This window comes from Trachemys scripta, chromosome 2 (assembly GCF_013100865.1).
Source record: "Trachemys scripta elegans isolate TJP31775 chromosome 2, CAS_Tse_1.0, whole genome shotgun sequence".
NCBI lineage: Eukaryota > Metazoa > Chordata > Testudines > Emydidae > Trachemys > Trachemys scripta.
Genome location: NC_048299.1, coordinates 87,969,088 through 87,984,823, shown reverse-complemented (window position 1 = coordinate 87,984,823; position 15,736 = coordinate 87,969,088). Strand labels below are relative to the sequence as shown.

Sequence of the window (15,736 nt, the reverse complement as noted above, 5' to 3'; positions counted from 1 at the left end):
GCTTAGAAACCTTGTTCTTGTCGCTCTTTCTTTAAATGCACTCTTTGCATGTGCCCTTCTGAAGCGAGTGCTCTTCAAAAGGATGACCTAGCTGCTAATTTCTGTTCTCTGTATGCACATGCTCTAGCTAGAGGGCAGGAGGAGAAGACTCTGTGCACTGCTTTCAGGAACCTTACTAAGGGATAGGATTTAATATCACAGCCCATGGAACACCTGTGTACCTAGCCACCTTACTAGTATCGGGCTTGCCTTTTTCCCTTCAACAGTATGCATACACCACTGCTCGTCAAACACATACAGGAATGGAAACACCTGAGCCCATCTGATGGGAATCAGTGATAGGAAAAGAGTAGGTGACATTCACTTGACTATCTTCCTTTCACAGCATGTTATCAGGGCCCAGAGGGCCATCAATAATGAAATGGCGCACCAGCTTTATGTTCTGCAAGTGCTCACCTTTAACCTTCTGGAGGACAGAATGATGACCAAAATGGATCCACAGGACCAGGTAAGCATCTCTCACAATCCAGTCTGAACAATATGGGGACAGATGTAGTGCCAAGCTTAGCCTTTATAGCCAGGAAAGGCAGATTAATCAAAGTGGCACTTCTTAGCAGTCACGGATATCCCACGTGTGTTTATAAAGACCCATTTTCCAGGGAGTCTGAAATTAAGGCCAGATTTTTTGTTTGAAAAACAAACTGCACAAACTAGTTTCTGTTATGCAAAAGTGAGACAATAACCTGGCAAGTTTACTCCTCTCAGACCCCTGTCTCTTGAGCTTGAGGTTCATCAATTGAATTTGGCATCATCCTGAGCTAAATCTGTACAACATCCAGATCAGCGTCAGTCTATTTTTTTTCTTCTAATGTTTATCAGAACCACCTGAAATGTGTAGTCATGCTTGGTTGAATTTATTCATGTAGAACTAGAGCAAATGTTCAAATTAAAAGTGTCTGATGTAGATGGAGTATGGTTAAATAACCCTGTAACTCTAGTTCATTCTTAATTTTGGGTTGTTGTGGTTAAACAATAATTGTTTTTAATATTACTTAGCTCCAACAATGTGTTTGGTGCTTGCAGTTTGAAAAAAGAGACTCAAAGAAGTCAGGATGCCATGGGAAAGATTTTCAGGTCTTGGTTCTTTAATTTTAAAGGAGCTTCATGCAGGCTATATAGAAGAAGTGGGTTTTTAAGAGGGACTCGAATGAAGACAATATGCTGGTTTGGGAAACTGGGATAGCTAGGGTATTCCACAGATAAGAGACAGCATTATACATGGTTACATCGCAGCGATCATTGTGCACTCTCTTTTCTTTCAACATATAGACACAGGATAGTTTCTGCAACTCTTCACTCAGAAGGAAAAAGGATACACACAATTACCTGGTACACATCACACATTACATCATCAACCAAAGTAGCACTGTAGCTGTAAATGGCAAAACAGTTATTACTGGCACAAGATAAACTTGATGAGCTGCAGATGTGCAGCATTGATATGAATTGAAATTACTGCTACACCGTCATCCCCTTAGTAACAAAAATCTGCTGTTACTGAGAGGAATGCTTAGGGCTCAGTCCTTCAATGTTCTGAGTACGCTCTGACCTGGATCCAGGAAAACACTGAGCACAAACTGAAACTTGAAGCACGTGAGTTATCCCATTGACTTCAGTGGTGTTATATACACATGGTTAAAGTTAAGTGTGAGCTGGAGTGTAGCCTTGCAAGATTGAGTCGATAAGTGTCTGTCAGGACATGTGAGTCTTCTGAGGAATGAAATTACTCAACTGTGAGGATTTGGGGAAATAGGGAGACACAAAGTCACTCTGTATGTCCATCTGTCTAATTGCTTAAAATTATATTCTAATAAAGTAAGATTGGGGGTTGGCAATTTTTGAGACATTCTTTTGTAGTTCCTTGCTGTGACTCAAAACAGGAGACATTTCTCTGCTTTTTTTAAAACTGACCTTTCCCTTTCTGAACCCCCTCAGGCTCAGAGGGATATTATATTTGAACTCCGAAGAATTGCTTTCGATGCAGAGTCTGAACCCAACAACAGCAGTGGCAGTATTGAGAAACGCAAATCTATGTATACCCGAGACTATAAAAAACTTGGATTTATTGTGAGTATTTTTGCTGAAACCCAGGCGTTATTCTAACCTGTTGAATCCTGATCAGTAAATCTGTTATGGTACAGTCTGAAATCAGGGACCTCCAGCATAGCCTGACATTCCTGCTACTTCCTTCCCTTTAGTTTAAATGGAAAGTTAGTCAACACAACACACTTTTTAGTTTCTGTTTGTTCCCTGCAAATTCTGTTAACATATGAGCCATATTATTGCTTTAGCACATGTGAATCCAGTGTGAATTAGTGAATGTAAACGTTATAGCAAGAGAAAATGTACTGTTGACTGTTAATTCCAAATCTGTCCTACGATTATCTTACTCTTAATGGTATTTTGAGTATATAGACACTATCAAAGGGATCTATGGCATGATTTATTATCCATATATTCAGTTTCTAGTTATGTCAAATGATGAACACAGTAATGTTCGGGCAGAATGTTTTATTTAAATATAGACTCCTGTGTTTTGGTTCTTAAAGCCTTTGGACCTTTTCTTTTATGCAGCAAAAGGGTATAGAGTATCTGACCCATTCAAATCAACAGGAGTTTTGCTGTTGACCTCAGTGGGACCAGGATTAGATCCAGATTACAATTTGATTAAACTGCTGTCTAAATGTATATGTACATATAACGCCTTTCCTCATTCCAGAAACAGAGGACTGCCATGTAATGTAGTTAGTATTTTAATTTGTTGGTCACTGTAGGTAGTTTGGTTATTACTCCTCTCTTTGTTTGTATAAAGACAAACCAAAATACTACACTTTAGGAAGGAAAAATCAAATGCACAAATAAAAAACTGGGAATAGCTGGCTAGTCAGTAAAACTGCTGGAAGGGATTGGGGTTATAGTGGACCACAAATTGAATATGTATCTACAGTGTGAGAAAGGTTAAGTTTTGGGATATTTAGCATTTTTCTTAGTCATAGAATCTGAAGTCAAGTGAATTCACCATAATCTCAGCTTTAATTAAAAAAAAAAAATGTTTTGTCTAGCCCTCATCGTTGTGGAGATCAGATTGAAAACATGAACCCTAAATATTCAAAAGCCAGAATACAAATAAAAAGAACTTCAAGTGGTTTTTTTTTTTTTAAAGAAAATCCCATGATTCTGGGGGTCTAACTTATTAATTCTGAACACTCAAGATTGGTAATTGGCTGAGCGAAGTCAGGTCTGATACTCAACGTGATGACGTTTGTCCGTCTAGCTTTTGAACGCAATATCTGATCAATTCCAAAATTTCAGGAAATATTCTAGGCATCAGTGGGTACATCTCTACTGATTTTGGTGCAAATAAGAGCACTCAAAAAGCCTGATTCAGAGGAAATTCAGGGCCCCCAGACTGCCTGGTGCTGCAGGCAGAGGAATTTCTATGCTGCCCTCTGCTGCTACGTACAGTTATCAGAGGCTGCAGCTGAACTTGCTGCATGGGGAAATTGTAGTTGTGTATGATCCTCATGGGTGTATAGACCAGCTAGGGATTGCTGGAGTGCATAGTGGTCTGGCTTCTTTTACTCTCCACTTTATCCCACCCCACCGCACCGCCAAACCACCCTCTCTGTTTTCGGAAGTACTAGGGGACGGAGATGCAGTAGGAAGATCCATCGGCTCTGTGTCTACAGGGGATTTGTGGGAGGTTTCCGCTACCTGTGCATTGCCTGTCTGGCACAAAGGGAGCAGATTGTTGGCAGAGATTCTACCTCAGAATGCTTTGTCCCTGTACCCTGGTGTAGGTCCTGGGAGCGTTCATCTGTGTACCAAGGAAGATCTGGTTTCTTCTGTCTCACAAACTGACCAAACACGCTTTCAGATGGGGAGAGTAAAAGCTGGTCTCATCACTGACTCTCTCCTGTATAGCTTGTTCCCTTTCTGTATTTAGAGTGCAGACATTCTATCGTTTTGTCTCTCTGCATGTCAAAAAGCTTTACCACATTATTGTGAAGGCAGTGCAAATAGAAAGTACAACATCCACATGGCTTCAGAGGTTTACAATAACATTTGTAAAACCCTATAGTCAGAAGGCCACATTCCAGATGTTCATGATGGTCTGAAGGGAGGCTTGTCATTAGTAAAGGTAGGTTTAAAATAATATAAGCTTGATTAAGTTCAACAGAACAGTGAACAGTAAACCAAAAGAACATGATCCAATCAGAAGATATAAGATCCAATATATCTTAGAGATTTATTCTCTTAGCCTACTGCAAGTTAAGTACTCAGCAATGGTCTGAATTCTATTTCTGTCCTTCCTTATCTGTTTTTGGCAGTAACATTGCAAACAAGATTTACTTCTGGCAGCAAAACATTTGATAGCAATAATTATTTTTCCACAGTTTCAAAATATTTAAACAAAAGAAAAAGATGGAAACAATACTGTTAAGTGTCAGATATTTATAAAAGCCCAAGTCAAATATATGGGTAATGATAAAATAGGTCCTAATTTCACAAGCCATTGACATTATTTCCTCAAGCTTGAAGAGGTTATTATATATTAACATCCAACACCCACATTTCCACCCTCATGCATATGAGTCCATTTAATGCTTGTAATCCAGACTGGGCAATAAATACTGCTAAAAAAGCTGGTATCTTCCAAACTCATTCATACTCTCTCTAGATCTTTTTAAAGCATGCCCAGCTCAGGCCCATCTACGAGAGATTGTAATATACTTGTTTGCTTAAAGAGCTGGATCTAGCTAGTTTCCAAGGCATTTAAATTGGCCACAATTCTTAAGGATACTACCAGCTTCTGTTTTAGGGCCAGATTTGTTCATCATGCAGCAGCTCCCATTGTCTTTATATATGCCATTGATTGTATAGAATGTATGCACACATATACCAGGATTTTTGTGCATAATATTTTATATACTATGTGGATGGTGCTGACTTAATGAGTCTTGTTTTATCTTCATTGTTCAATGTGTGGCCCAATCTGTTATTTACTGCACACTATGCAAACCCTGCTCTGAAGACACAATTACTAATTTCCTCATTGGCTCCTAGTCCCAATCTCCTTGTCAAACCAATTTCCCCCTTATTCCTCCAATTCTGGCAACCTTTTTTTTAAGAGTTCTAGCACTCCCATGCTTTGGAGCAGGGACTGACTGGTGGGGTGAGCAGGCTGGGCCTGGGATCCAAGGGAGAAGAGGGGTACATGGAGAATGGAATTAGGAACTAGGTAGGTCTACACTGCAATAGAATACTTGCAGCTAGCCCGTCAGCTGACACAGACTCACGGGCCTCGGGCTATGGGGCTATAAAGCTGCAGTGTAGTTGTTCAGGCTCGGGCTGGAGCCTGGGCTCTGGGCCCCTGCTAGGTGGGAGGGTGCCAGAGTCTGGGCTGCAGCCCGAGTGCATTGCAATTTTATAGCCCTGCAGCCCGAGCCCTGAGAGCCTGAGTCAGCTGACATGGGACAGCTGTGGGTGTTTTATTACAGTGTAGACATACCTACTGTTCCTAATTCCATTCTCCATGTACCCCTCTTCTCCCTTGGATCCCAGGCCCAGCCTGCCCACCCCACCAGTCCCTGCTCCAAAGCATGGGAGTGTTAAAACTATTAAAGAAAAGGTTGCCAGAATTTTTTAACATGAGAAAAGCAACTTATTTCCCCCAGCCTTACTCTCAGAAATAGTTCAACTGCTTTGGCTGAAATTTTCCAGAAACATCCAACCTGAGGCAGACACCCATAATGGAAAATTTCAGCGCAAATGATTCAAGTTTGGCCAAGTTAAAAGCACTGAAAACAGGATCTTATAATAGAAAATGTTAGACAACCTTAATAATGGGCAGCGCTACTAGCCCTGCCTGTAAAACATCATTACTTAGCTAAATGTTTTCTGTTTCTTTATATAACATAAATGAATGAGGACTGAACAACTGTTTATTGAACTTGAATTCTTCAACCAGAGTTATCTATATTCATTACTCTTACTTCTACAGTGTTGTTACTTGTAGGCTGCCATTTTGGACTGAGAAAGTGCTATGTATGTTTTATCAGTTTAAACAGCTCCTAAGATATTACTGTTTATTTGCTGCAACCTAAAATTAATGGAAATAAATATGGTCAGAAATGCAAAATGCAATGTTATTTGTTGTAAAATAAAATTCTTCTTTGATATCTTCTGATTAAAAATGTAATGTCGCTCTAGTTGAACAATTCAGGATCCCTCTGTCATAGTTGTTAGCCTTTGCTAATTAGTTTTATGTGAAGAAAAGAAAAACATTTAGTTAAAGGACAATGCAGACAACTGGACAATTTGTATGGAGCAGATTAGTTGCAGTCAATTAAGCAGTAAGTTGGGGAAGGGCTCAAGAGAGAAAAAATTTTGAGCAAGACTTTGGGGTCAGATGCCCTGCCTTGTGGGAGTATTTAACAGGAAGCTGAATTCCAGATCCTACAGCTGTCTCAAGTTAATAATGTCAATCCAATCGCATCCCCCTTACTGGGTATTTGGAGTAGCTAATGGCAGCTGTTTATTAAACAAAACGCGGTGCCTTTCTGGCCAACCGGAGTAAGAAAAAGCCGGGGCAAGGAGAGAGAACTTGGTGGTGGTTTAGTAGTAGTTATTGCTGGGTGGTGGAAGATGACCATTCATTTTCTTGCCAAACACGAGAGGCTTGGCACTTGAAGTATCACAGTCTTATTATGAGCTATAATACTGGGGAAGCCGAGAACAAGAGTTTGGGGGAGTTGTGGTTTTAGGAGTGAAATCTGGAAGCTGGTGTAAAATCAAATTTATGGAAATGAGACTAGATAGTTTCAGTGGTCTTTTCTGGCTGTCTTGTTTATGGTTCGGTGACATTTCCTTCTGTCAATAACATCCTGCCATGCTGGGGAGTGCTACATTATTTATCCCCTGGGAATACTTACAATTCTCATATTATAATAGAAGAGATGCTTTATTTAAATCCCCTTCTTGGGTTAGGCAATGGGAGAAAGATGTGGATGACATCACATTAGACCCAGTCTTACTCTCAGTGAAGTCTTACTCTCCCTTCCATTCTCTGGGAGCCTGTTTCCAAATCAGGTGACAATTCTGTCAGGCTTTCAGGAGTGGTTCAACTTGGGATCTATATCTTTTCTGTGGGGTGCAATTTGAAGCAACATCACTTTATGGAATTAAAAGGCCTTTCCATCTTCCCTGTTGGGATTCAAGAATCCTCCTTTTGTTTTAGCTTTCAGGGCTGCTTTATAATCGATTTCAGTCTTTGAATAATTAATGTTCTTCTTTACATATCACTTGTGCTTTAAGTATCATTCCAATTCTTTCTTTAACCCAGACTTTTCAGGGACTAAGCTAAGGCCTTATCTACAATAGGAAATAAAGTCATCACTGATAGCTGTTGTCAGAAGCACTTGGTTAACTGCCCTAGTTTAATTATGAGTGTAGGTGAAAGCAAATCATTTAAGCTAACTCTGAGAGTGGAAGAGACTTGCGTTTCCAAGGACTTACATGAAAATGCTGAACAGTCAGTAATCTGTAAAACTTGCCATCTTCACACTTTCTGTAATTTTTTTTCTGTTAACTACAGCTTGATAGGGAATTAGTTTCCCATGCAGAGTTTTAATATATCTTAACTAGCAGTATTCCACCCAACCCTCGCCCCCCCTTCCCCAAAACCTTATGAGTGAATTTTGCTCTTATGTTCCATGAAAGGCTTATTGCTGTTGTATTTCCTCTTCCAGCCGCCCCCACCAAGCAACACAATAAACATCCAGAATCACAGGCTCTCACCAGCACAAAACATTGGTGTGCCAGCACTGGCTCTGATGTGCAGCATCATTGTGCTTGGTTGTTTGAAGCTCTTCCAAGTAGACGTTTTCTAGGCATGTACATTATAGATGTAGCTTGTCTGATTTTGACCTTGGTTACCCTGCTCTTAGTCTGTGGTAACTCCACTGAAATCAATGGATTCTATTCTGGATTTACACTGTGGTAACAGAGATTAGGGTCTGGTCTGGAGCCGGCTGACTGGGAGTTTGTCAGTGGCATAGGATAAATTGTCAAAAAACTTTCTGTTTTATGTTATCACAGGCAATCAGTGAGGTTTCTGTTTACACTGGTCTGTGTAAGGAACAGTTTGCTCATGTTATGCAATCAGGCAGGGAAAGCAGTGCATTTCTGGAAGATTATATCATGTGTTGGGTGCTTTGTGAGGCCTAATGCCAAAGACCAAGCGGTTTCAGCCACTCTGGAGAGAAGTGTGTTAATCCCCAGAATTGCCCTGGCTACAGTATTGCTATTATCAAAAGCAAACCGAAAAGTAGAAAGAAAAAGTCAGCGTCTAACCGAGCCTATTCTGGAGCTAATAGCCACAGCAGATCTGATTTACTTTCCCACTTTTCCTACTAGTGAGCAAGGTTGGATATCCCATTGTGACTTTGATTACAGAGCCTTCATGTTGCGTGGCTAGAGCTAGACAGGGATTCAGTGTCATCAGTTCAGCCTTTTAAATCTCTTGCAGCCAGGAATTTTAAAAGTTCATCACAAAGCAGCTGGAAGGATTTTCTTTTACCATGTCCACAACTTGCTGGTCCTGTGTTGCATAAGCAGCAGCCAAAGGCTCAGGTCTGGTCTTCATTGGAAACAGATCAGGAAAAAACAGCTGTTCATAGCAGAAATAGGTGACCCAAAAATACTACTTGTTCTTTTTAAATGATTCAGACAAACATGAGTTGCAAAGAGTAATGCCTGGTCAGTCTCAGTGTGCATGGGTGTACAGTTACATGCCTGCTTTTTTTCGCATAGGCTGTTCTGCTTGGAGAAACAGCATTTGTCACTGTCACAGAACATGGCTGCTCCCCATTTGTCATGCCGATCTCCTACTGCCTGACCTCTGCTGCTCCCTTCATTTTTCTTACTTGGATAGCTGTAACACACAGCATTTCACTACCTGCTTTCTTATTCCAGATGAAAAGAAATAGGGGGAAAGAAACACTTACTGGTAGGGTTTAACCCACTGAAGGATTGAAAGCTTTCTTTGATTACCGTTTGTTGTGTTTATCCTGGCCCAGTCTTTCATAGGAGGCATTGTGCTTTTTTGTTGTGGTTGTTTTTGGACTGGGTTGGGGGACAGTTCCTCCTCTCCCTCCCATGCCTCTGCAGACAGTCAGCCACTTGTTACCACATGATGGGTCTGGTGAATATTTGCTTGTGTACTTACTGATACTCTTTTTTTATTTAAAAAATCATTGTGTTTCCCTTTTATATATCAATAATACTTTCCACTTCCATGGTGCCATCTGGGGATGTCAGAGCACTTCACAAGACCCTGGTGAAATAGATGGAATTAACCCCATCTTATAGGTGGGGTAAATGAAGTGCAGAGAGATCAAGTGACAGATCTGGGACTAGATCCCAGGCCTCATGACTCCCAGTTCTCTGCACTAACCACTGTACCATACTTTTATTGGCTCAAAAGCTGAGTATTTACAGTATAACCGTTTAGCCCAATATGTTTTAACTGAATTAGTTTAAGAAGTCCCCGCTTCCTTGACCTATCTAGATATGTAATGGGTGAATTCTAATCCAGGATGCTATGTGTCAACCCCTCGTTCAGTTTCCCTAATTTTGTCATTACCTGTCTTATAAATGGCTTTTTGCTTTCTGGGCACCATTACAAAATATGTGCGGTTAGGCAGAAATACAAGCTGTTTACCGGACAGGCTGAGATAGTTTCAGTATCCCAAATGCACAGATCCCTTCTGCCTATCCCATCAAACAGCATACTATCCGGGAGCTTCCATGGAAAATGTATGCTTCACCTATACATCAACACACTGCACTGCTAATAAAACAGTAGACTGAAATAAGGAAATCAACATAAACTGTGCTGATTTGCCCACCTTATATAAATGTAACTTTAACCCCCTCATGGCCAAGATGGAGTTTGCTTGGCAGGCAGCTCTGGCCAAGAGAAGGCACATGCACAAATGCAGCAGAGAAAGTCCCTTCCACCCTGGGGCACCTGTTCCATACCCGCCACAGTGAAAACACACACACACACACACACACACACACACACACACACACACACACANCCGCCACAGTGAACACACACACACACACACACACACACACACACACACACACACACACACACACACACCCAGAAGAGTACAATGAATATAGGAAAGGGAAATATTTATTTACAGAGGGATGAAAGGAGAAAAACAACAGGGGGAAATATAGGAGGAGAGGTAAAGCAGGGTTGCATTCAACACAAGGCCTTGCAGGCCCAGTGGTAGCACAGTCTTAGGGTTACCATTTGTCCGGATTTTTGAGTTTAAAAATAGCATCTGGGGGGAATTTGTAAATGTCCAGATTTCCACCCTCCCCCCCGCCATGTAGAGCGCGGCAAGGCTGACAGGGCAGCCAGCCGGATCGAGCCACTCGCATGGGGCTTCGGCAGCCAGAGCCCGTCCTCTGCTTCCCCTCTCCTCTCCCCTGCAGCTTCAGATCACGCCCCCTCCTCTCTCTTCCCCCCGCCCCCTCCCTGCATTTGCAGATCGCCGGCCATTCGCAACGGGCCTCCAGCAGTCTGGAGTTCTTCCCCCTGCTCTCCCTCCCCTGCTGCCCAGCAGCCGCCCAGCAGCACTCTGCAAGGGCGGGAACTGGGCTATGCGCTCCGTGCAGGAGGGCGGCTGCGTGTCGTGCTTCGCGTGGAGCCCGACACGCTGTTCTGAGCTGCACGGTAAGGGGGCCAGGGGGTCAGAGAAGGGGCAGGGGGGTTCTGGAGGGGGCAGTCAAGAGACAGGGAGCAGGGGGAGGGTCAGGAGTTCTGGCGAGGGCTGGCGGGGTGGGGGGTGTGGATAAGGTTTTGGGCAGTCAGGGGACAGGTAGGGGGTAGAGTCCTAGGGGGGCAGTTAGGATGGGGGGGGTCTCAGGAGGGGACAGTCAGGGGACAAGGAGCGGGGGGGGGGGGGTTGGAGGTTATGAGGGGGGCAGTCAGGGGGCAGGAAGTGGGAGGGGCAGGGGCGGGGCTAGGGTGGGGCTCCCATCGTCCTCTTTTTTGATTGTTGAAATATGGTAACCCTGCACAATCTGAAAGGGCAGACATTGAGCAATGTGTCTGCACACAGAGTTCAGGCGTCCTGGGCAAAGTTCCAGTCCAGTGGTGAGTCTTGGGTGCTCCTGGTTGTCTTCAGCACCAGTGAACTTTCCCCAACAAACCCCTCCGGTGCCCTCTTCTGCTGCTCTCTGCAAAGCCACACAGAGCGACCACCTCCCCACTTAACTAGCTAACAGCCTCCCTCCTTATTCCCAATGCAAAGTCACAAGCCCCAGTGCTCATGGCCCCATGCAGCTCTGGGCAGCAGTGATACTGGGTCCAGCTCCAGTTTGCCCTTCTCAGGCAATTTCTCCCTGGCACAGGGCTCCTCCTGGATCCTGTCCTGGGGTGTCCCCGATCAGCTGCTCTGTCCCTCCCAGGCTTCAGGTAGGTTCTCGGCTGCTTCACTCTCTGAGGGCCTGCTTGTTCCAGCCTTTCTGTCTGGCACTCTAGACACACATTCCCTGACCTCTCTCCTCTCTCTCTCTTCCCCGCAACAGCACTTCCTCCTTCTGGAACAATCAGCGCTCCTCCCTCAGTAAAAAGATTTAAAGGGGCCATGCTTTCTAAACCCCAAGGGAGTTACATAAAGAAAAAAGTTGAACGGTTTGGTTGCCTGTCCCGAGGGAGGCAGATTACTCAGCAAAACTTAACATCCTTTTAAACAGAAGCCAAACACATACCATGTTTACAGCACAAAGTTGCAAGAAAAGTAGCCTTTGTCTTCTCTAAGATCAGCATATCTTTAAAATTATTTATTGATCACTAATAATATACTGGGCACTATACAATATAGAGGAAGTCACAGACACTGCCCAAAGTGACTTTGTTTTAAAGGACTTTCATCTCATGCCTCTTTATAGCAAGTGGCTTGCAGATATAAGTATTCTGCAGTTTATATAGGATTTATTTTGAAAATGATATGATGTCTGGCCATTAAAAAACAGACCACTTTCTTCTCTCCTGTCACTGAAGTTCCATTTAACACCCAGTATTGCTCTTATCTTATTCAGCGCAATGGGACTAAGATAGGACTAAAAAAGTGCTCATAGTTTGGTTTCTACCTTTCTGACCACTAGAGGTTGCTCCTCTAAACTCTATATGGCAAGTTTTAAATTTGCATATGTACAGTGGTATGCCTTAAAATTGTATCCATTTTGTTCGATAACTAATTAACTGTACCTCAAGATTTTGCACTATTCTAGGTCTTCCTTGTAGTAAATTTTGGAAATTCGGCAATGACTGAGGTTAAAGTTGCTTTATTTAAGGCAACTGACAGTATTTTTAAGGTGACCACTGTTTTCAGTATATGCTATCCTTTATAAATGAATACACATAGTTTTGGGTGCAGAGTATTGTGTTTTGCTTTCTTGTGCACTGTTTAGATGGAGAACAAAAACTAGGGGCCCAATTCTGCAATTCATAGGGACACCAAGTAACATATGAGTAATCCCACTGATTGATTTAAGTGAGAAGACTCATGTGAGCAAGTGCTACTCAGCATGAGTAAAGATTGAAGTGTAGAGCACTAAGTAGTTCTGACATAGAAAACTATGAGATAATGTCTTACACCTTTCAAAAGGCACAGCCTCCATCATTAACGAATATTACATTTTAATAAGCAAATCCTGCATTAAAATAACTTTGTTTGCAAAATCAAGTATTCAAAAGTTAGGAAATGCCAGGATTAAGGCTGCCTGCCAGTGCAACCTTAATTCACCTCCCTTGTGCATATGCATAATGATGTATATTTTAATTACATGATCACAGTATTTTTTTTTAACCTGACCCCTGTGTTCTTTTCCCCCTCACCCTGGCTCCTGTCCATCTCCTCCTATTCAACCTTCCTATCCCTCTGTTCTTATTCCCTCTCTGCTCCTATCTGTCTATGGGGATGGTGCATACACATTCTGGTCAGCACTCGTTGCTCAGAGAGGCTGGAGTATGCTCAGTGCAGAGAGAAGCTTTGGAGAATTTAGCTGCCAAACTCTAACAAGTCTCTACAGTCCCTGGGGCCCGCCACTTCCCGTAGCTCCCATTGGCCAGGAACAGAGAACCGTGGCCACTGGGAACTGTGGGGGGCCATGCCTGTGGACAGTCGTCAGCAAAATGTCTCGCGGCCCGCAATCACATTACCCTGATGGGCCGCATGCGGGCCGTGGTTGCCCACCACCGCCCTACTGAGTAAGTAAAAACTGAAAAATTATCCAAATACTTACAACTTGGCCAAATTTGGCTAAGTTTTCATGGGAACATCCAAAGGTGCATACCTGACTTCTGATGACCCCTTGCCAAATTTTAAGTCCCTACTCCCAAGTATGTGGGCAATGGAGCTTCTTAATAAAACAGTTGTAAGAATTCTCTAAATATGAGCAAAATAACATTTGTCTGTAATCTTGCTCTCTGAAATGGCTGAACAGTTTTAGCTGAAACAGTCCTCAAACTTCAGACTATGGAAGACCCCTGAACAGTGTCTTACAATGGAAGGTGTCGGGTGACCTTTACTTTAGGCGGCACTCCCGGTTCCACCCATAATTATACATTTTCTCCTGGTTTTCTTTTGCTTTCAGCAGCTAGTTCACATCTCTGCATGAAGTGATGAAACATGCTAATTTTGTGCTGTTCATTTGGTGTTGTGGGAGGGTGAAAAGCTTTTTGTTTTCACAAATTAAGCGTTTCCACTTAGCATTCCTTTCCCATGCATTCTAAAAGACCCCTCCAGCAGGTAGCTTCCCCCAGAGCCCAGCTTATTTGGAGAATATTAAGGAGAATTGTTGGTGATGCTGCCTTAGGTCAAGCTGGTGACTGCTTCCCTTCTCCTATCCCTGCCTCTGAGTCACTCTGTCCTCAGACCCAGTGGCAACAGAAATAAACTTCTGCAGCAGGAAGAAGGAACTTGGGGTGCATTTGTAAAGCCCTTGGCAAGTTGCAGCCAAATCATGCACATGTTACACTATGATTACATCAGACTATCTGAGTGCTGAATAAGTTTGGCAAAGTGAACAAATTTATTCAATACAAACTGGTGCTCTCTCTTTTGGTTGTAGAGAAGGTAATGAGGAGGGTACTGTCCACTGTTTTACCCCATTTACTGTAGTAACATATTTTCAGAGGTAGTTTACTCAACAGCCAAGGTTTTCAAAAGTAGCCAGTGTTTTGGGGTGCCTCATTTTTGGGTGTCCAATCTGAGTCATTTTAAAGGAGTCTAATTTTCTGAAATTGTTACGCCCCCTGCCTTCAGAATATTTGGGCTTTTTATTGCAACCAGAATCAATGGTGACAAAATCAAAAACAAGTGAGAAAATGAAAGATAGAATGTGGGAAGGGAAAGAAAATATAGATAAGACGATACCAAGGATGATTATAGATAAGATGAACCCAAGGATGATGTCACTAATTAAGATTCATTTCAGGGCAACTGAACTGTGTACTGACCGGGTGCATGATCTATACTGGATTTGATAACCTCAGTACTGGATTCTGTAATCTCACATTCTAGATCCATATTGCAACTAGCCCTTAAAGGGCTTTTTGTTTCCTAATTAAAAATGTGTGTCCATTTTATAATATACAAAACAAAGACGAGTATTTTAGCATCAATGAGCTATGGGAAATATGGTGTGCAATTCCATCCTATTGTGTGTCACATTCCCTTCTTCACAGTGTTAAGGGAAGTTGAATGCTTCTGATTTTACTGCTGATATTATTGCACTACAGGAAGTAATAGCGTAGAGAATTTCGGGATTGTTTTCCATTCCTGCCTTAGAATTTCAGCTTTAATATAGCTTCTAATATAAATAATTGATATCACTGTTTGTATTGCACACATTACTAGCAAAATTGCAGAATCCCATTTTAAAAGCAAGTATTACACTTATTTTTTGGTAGCTAGCACTAGAGGGCAGTAACTCCATAATAGATTAGTATTCTGCATGGACATCCTTGAACAATTCACTTATCATTTGTTATACAGAATCATTTCAAGCATAGTAGGAATAAGAACCACTGTTTTACATGTCTGTAAATTGCTGTCAATTGCCACTTCTTAGGCCTTGTCTACACTACGAGAGTAGTTCGAATTTACTTGCATCGAATTTTTGGAATCGATATTGCAAAGTCGAACGTCTGTGTCCACACTAAGGACAGTAATTCGACTTTGTGAGTCCACACTAACGGTGAAAGCGTCGACATTCGAAGCAGTGCACTGTGGTCAGCTATCCCACAGTTCCCGCAGTCCCCTCTGCCCATTGGAATTCTGGGTGTAGCCGGCAATGCCTTCTGGGTAACAAAATGTGTCGAGGGTGCTTTTGGGTAACTGTCGTCATCCGTCCATCACTCCCGCCCTCCCTCCCTGAAAGCGCCGGCGGGAAATCAGTTCGCGCACTTTTCCAGTCATTGACAGCGCGGATGCCACAGCACTGCGAGCATGGAGCACGCTGCGACCATCGCTGCAGTTGTGGCCGCTCTCAACGCCTCGCAGCTTATCATACACCTTTCCCTGAGGCAGATGCAGAAAAGTCAGGCGAGGAGGCTACGGCACCGCGGTGATGTCCTGAAGTC

The 15,736-nt window shown here is 42.7% G+C and overlaps 1 protein-coding gene across 1 annotated transcript in view; it reads left to right on the top strand.

The window, feature by feature from the left end:
• The window catches only part of ELMO1 (engulfment and cell motility 1), a 322,852-nt gene that overhangs the window by 50,816 nt on the left and 256,300 nt on the right, over positions 1 to 15,736 (top strand). The window contains exons 8-9 of the mRNA XM_034761212.1: positions 386 to 508; positions 1,996 to 2,127. Of these exons, the coding sequence (XP_034617103.1) occupies positions 386 to 508; positions 1,996 to 2,127 (255 nt within the window). The remainder of the gene's footprint in view (positions 1 to 385; positions 509 to 1,995; positions 2,128 to 15,736) is intronic.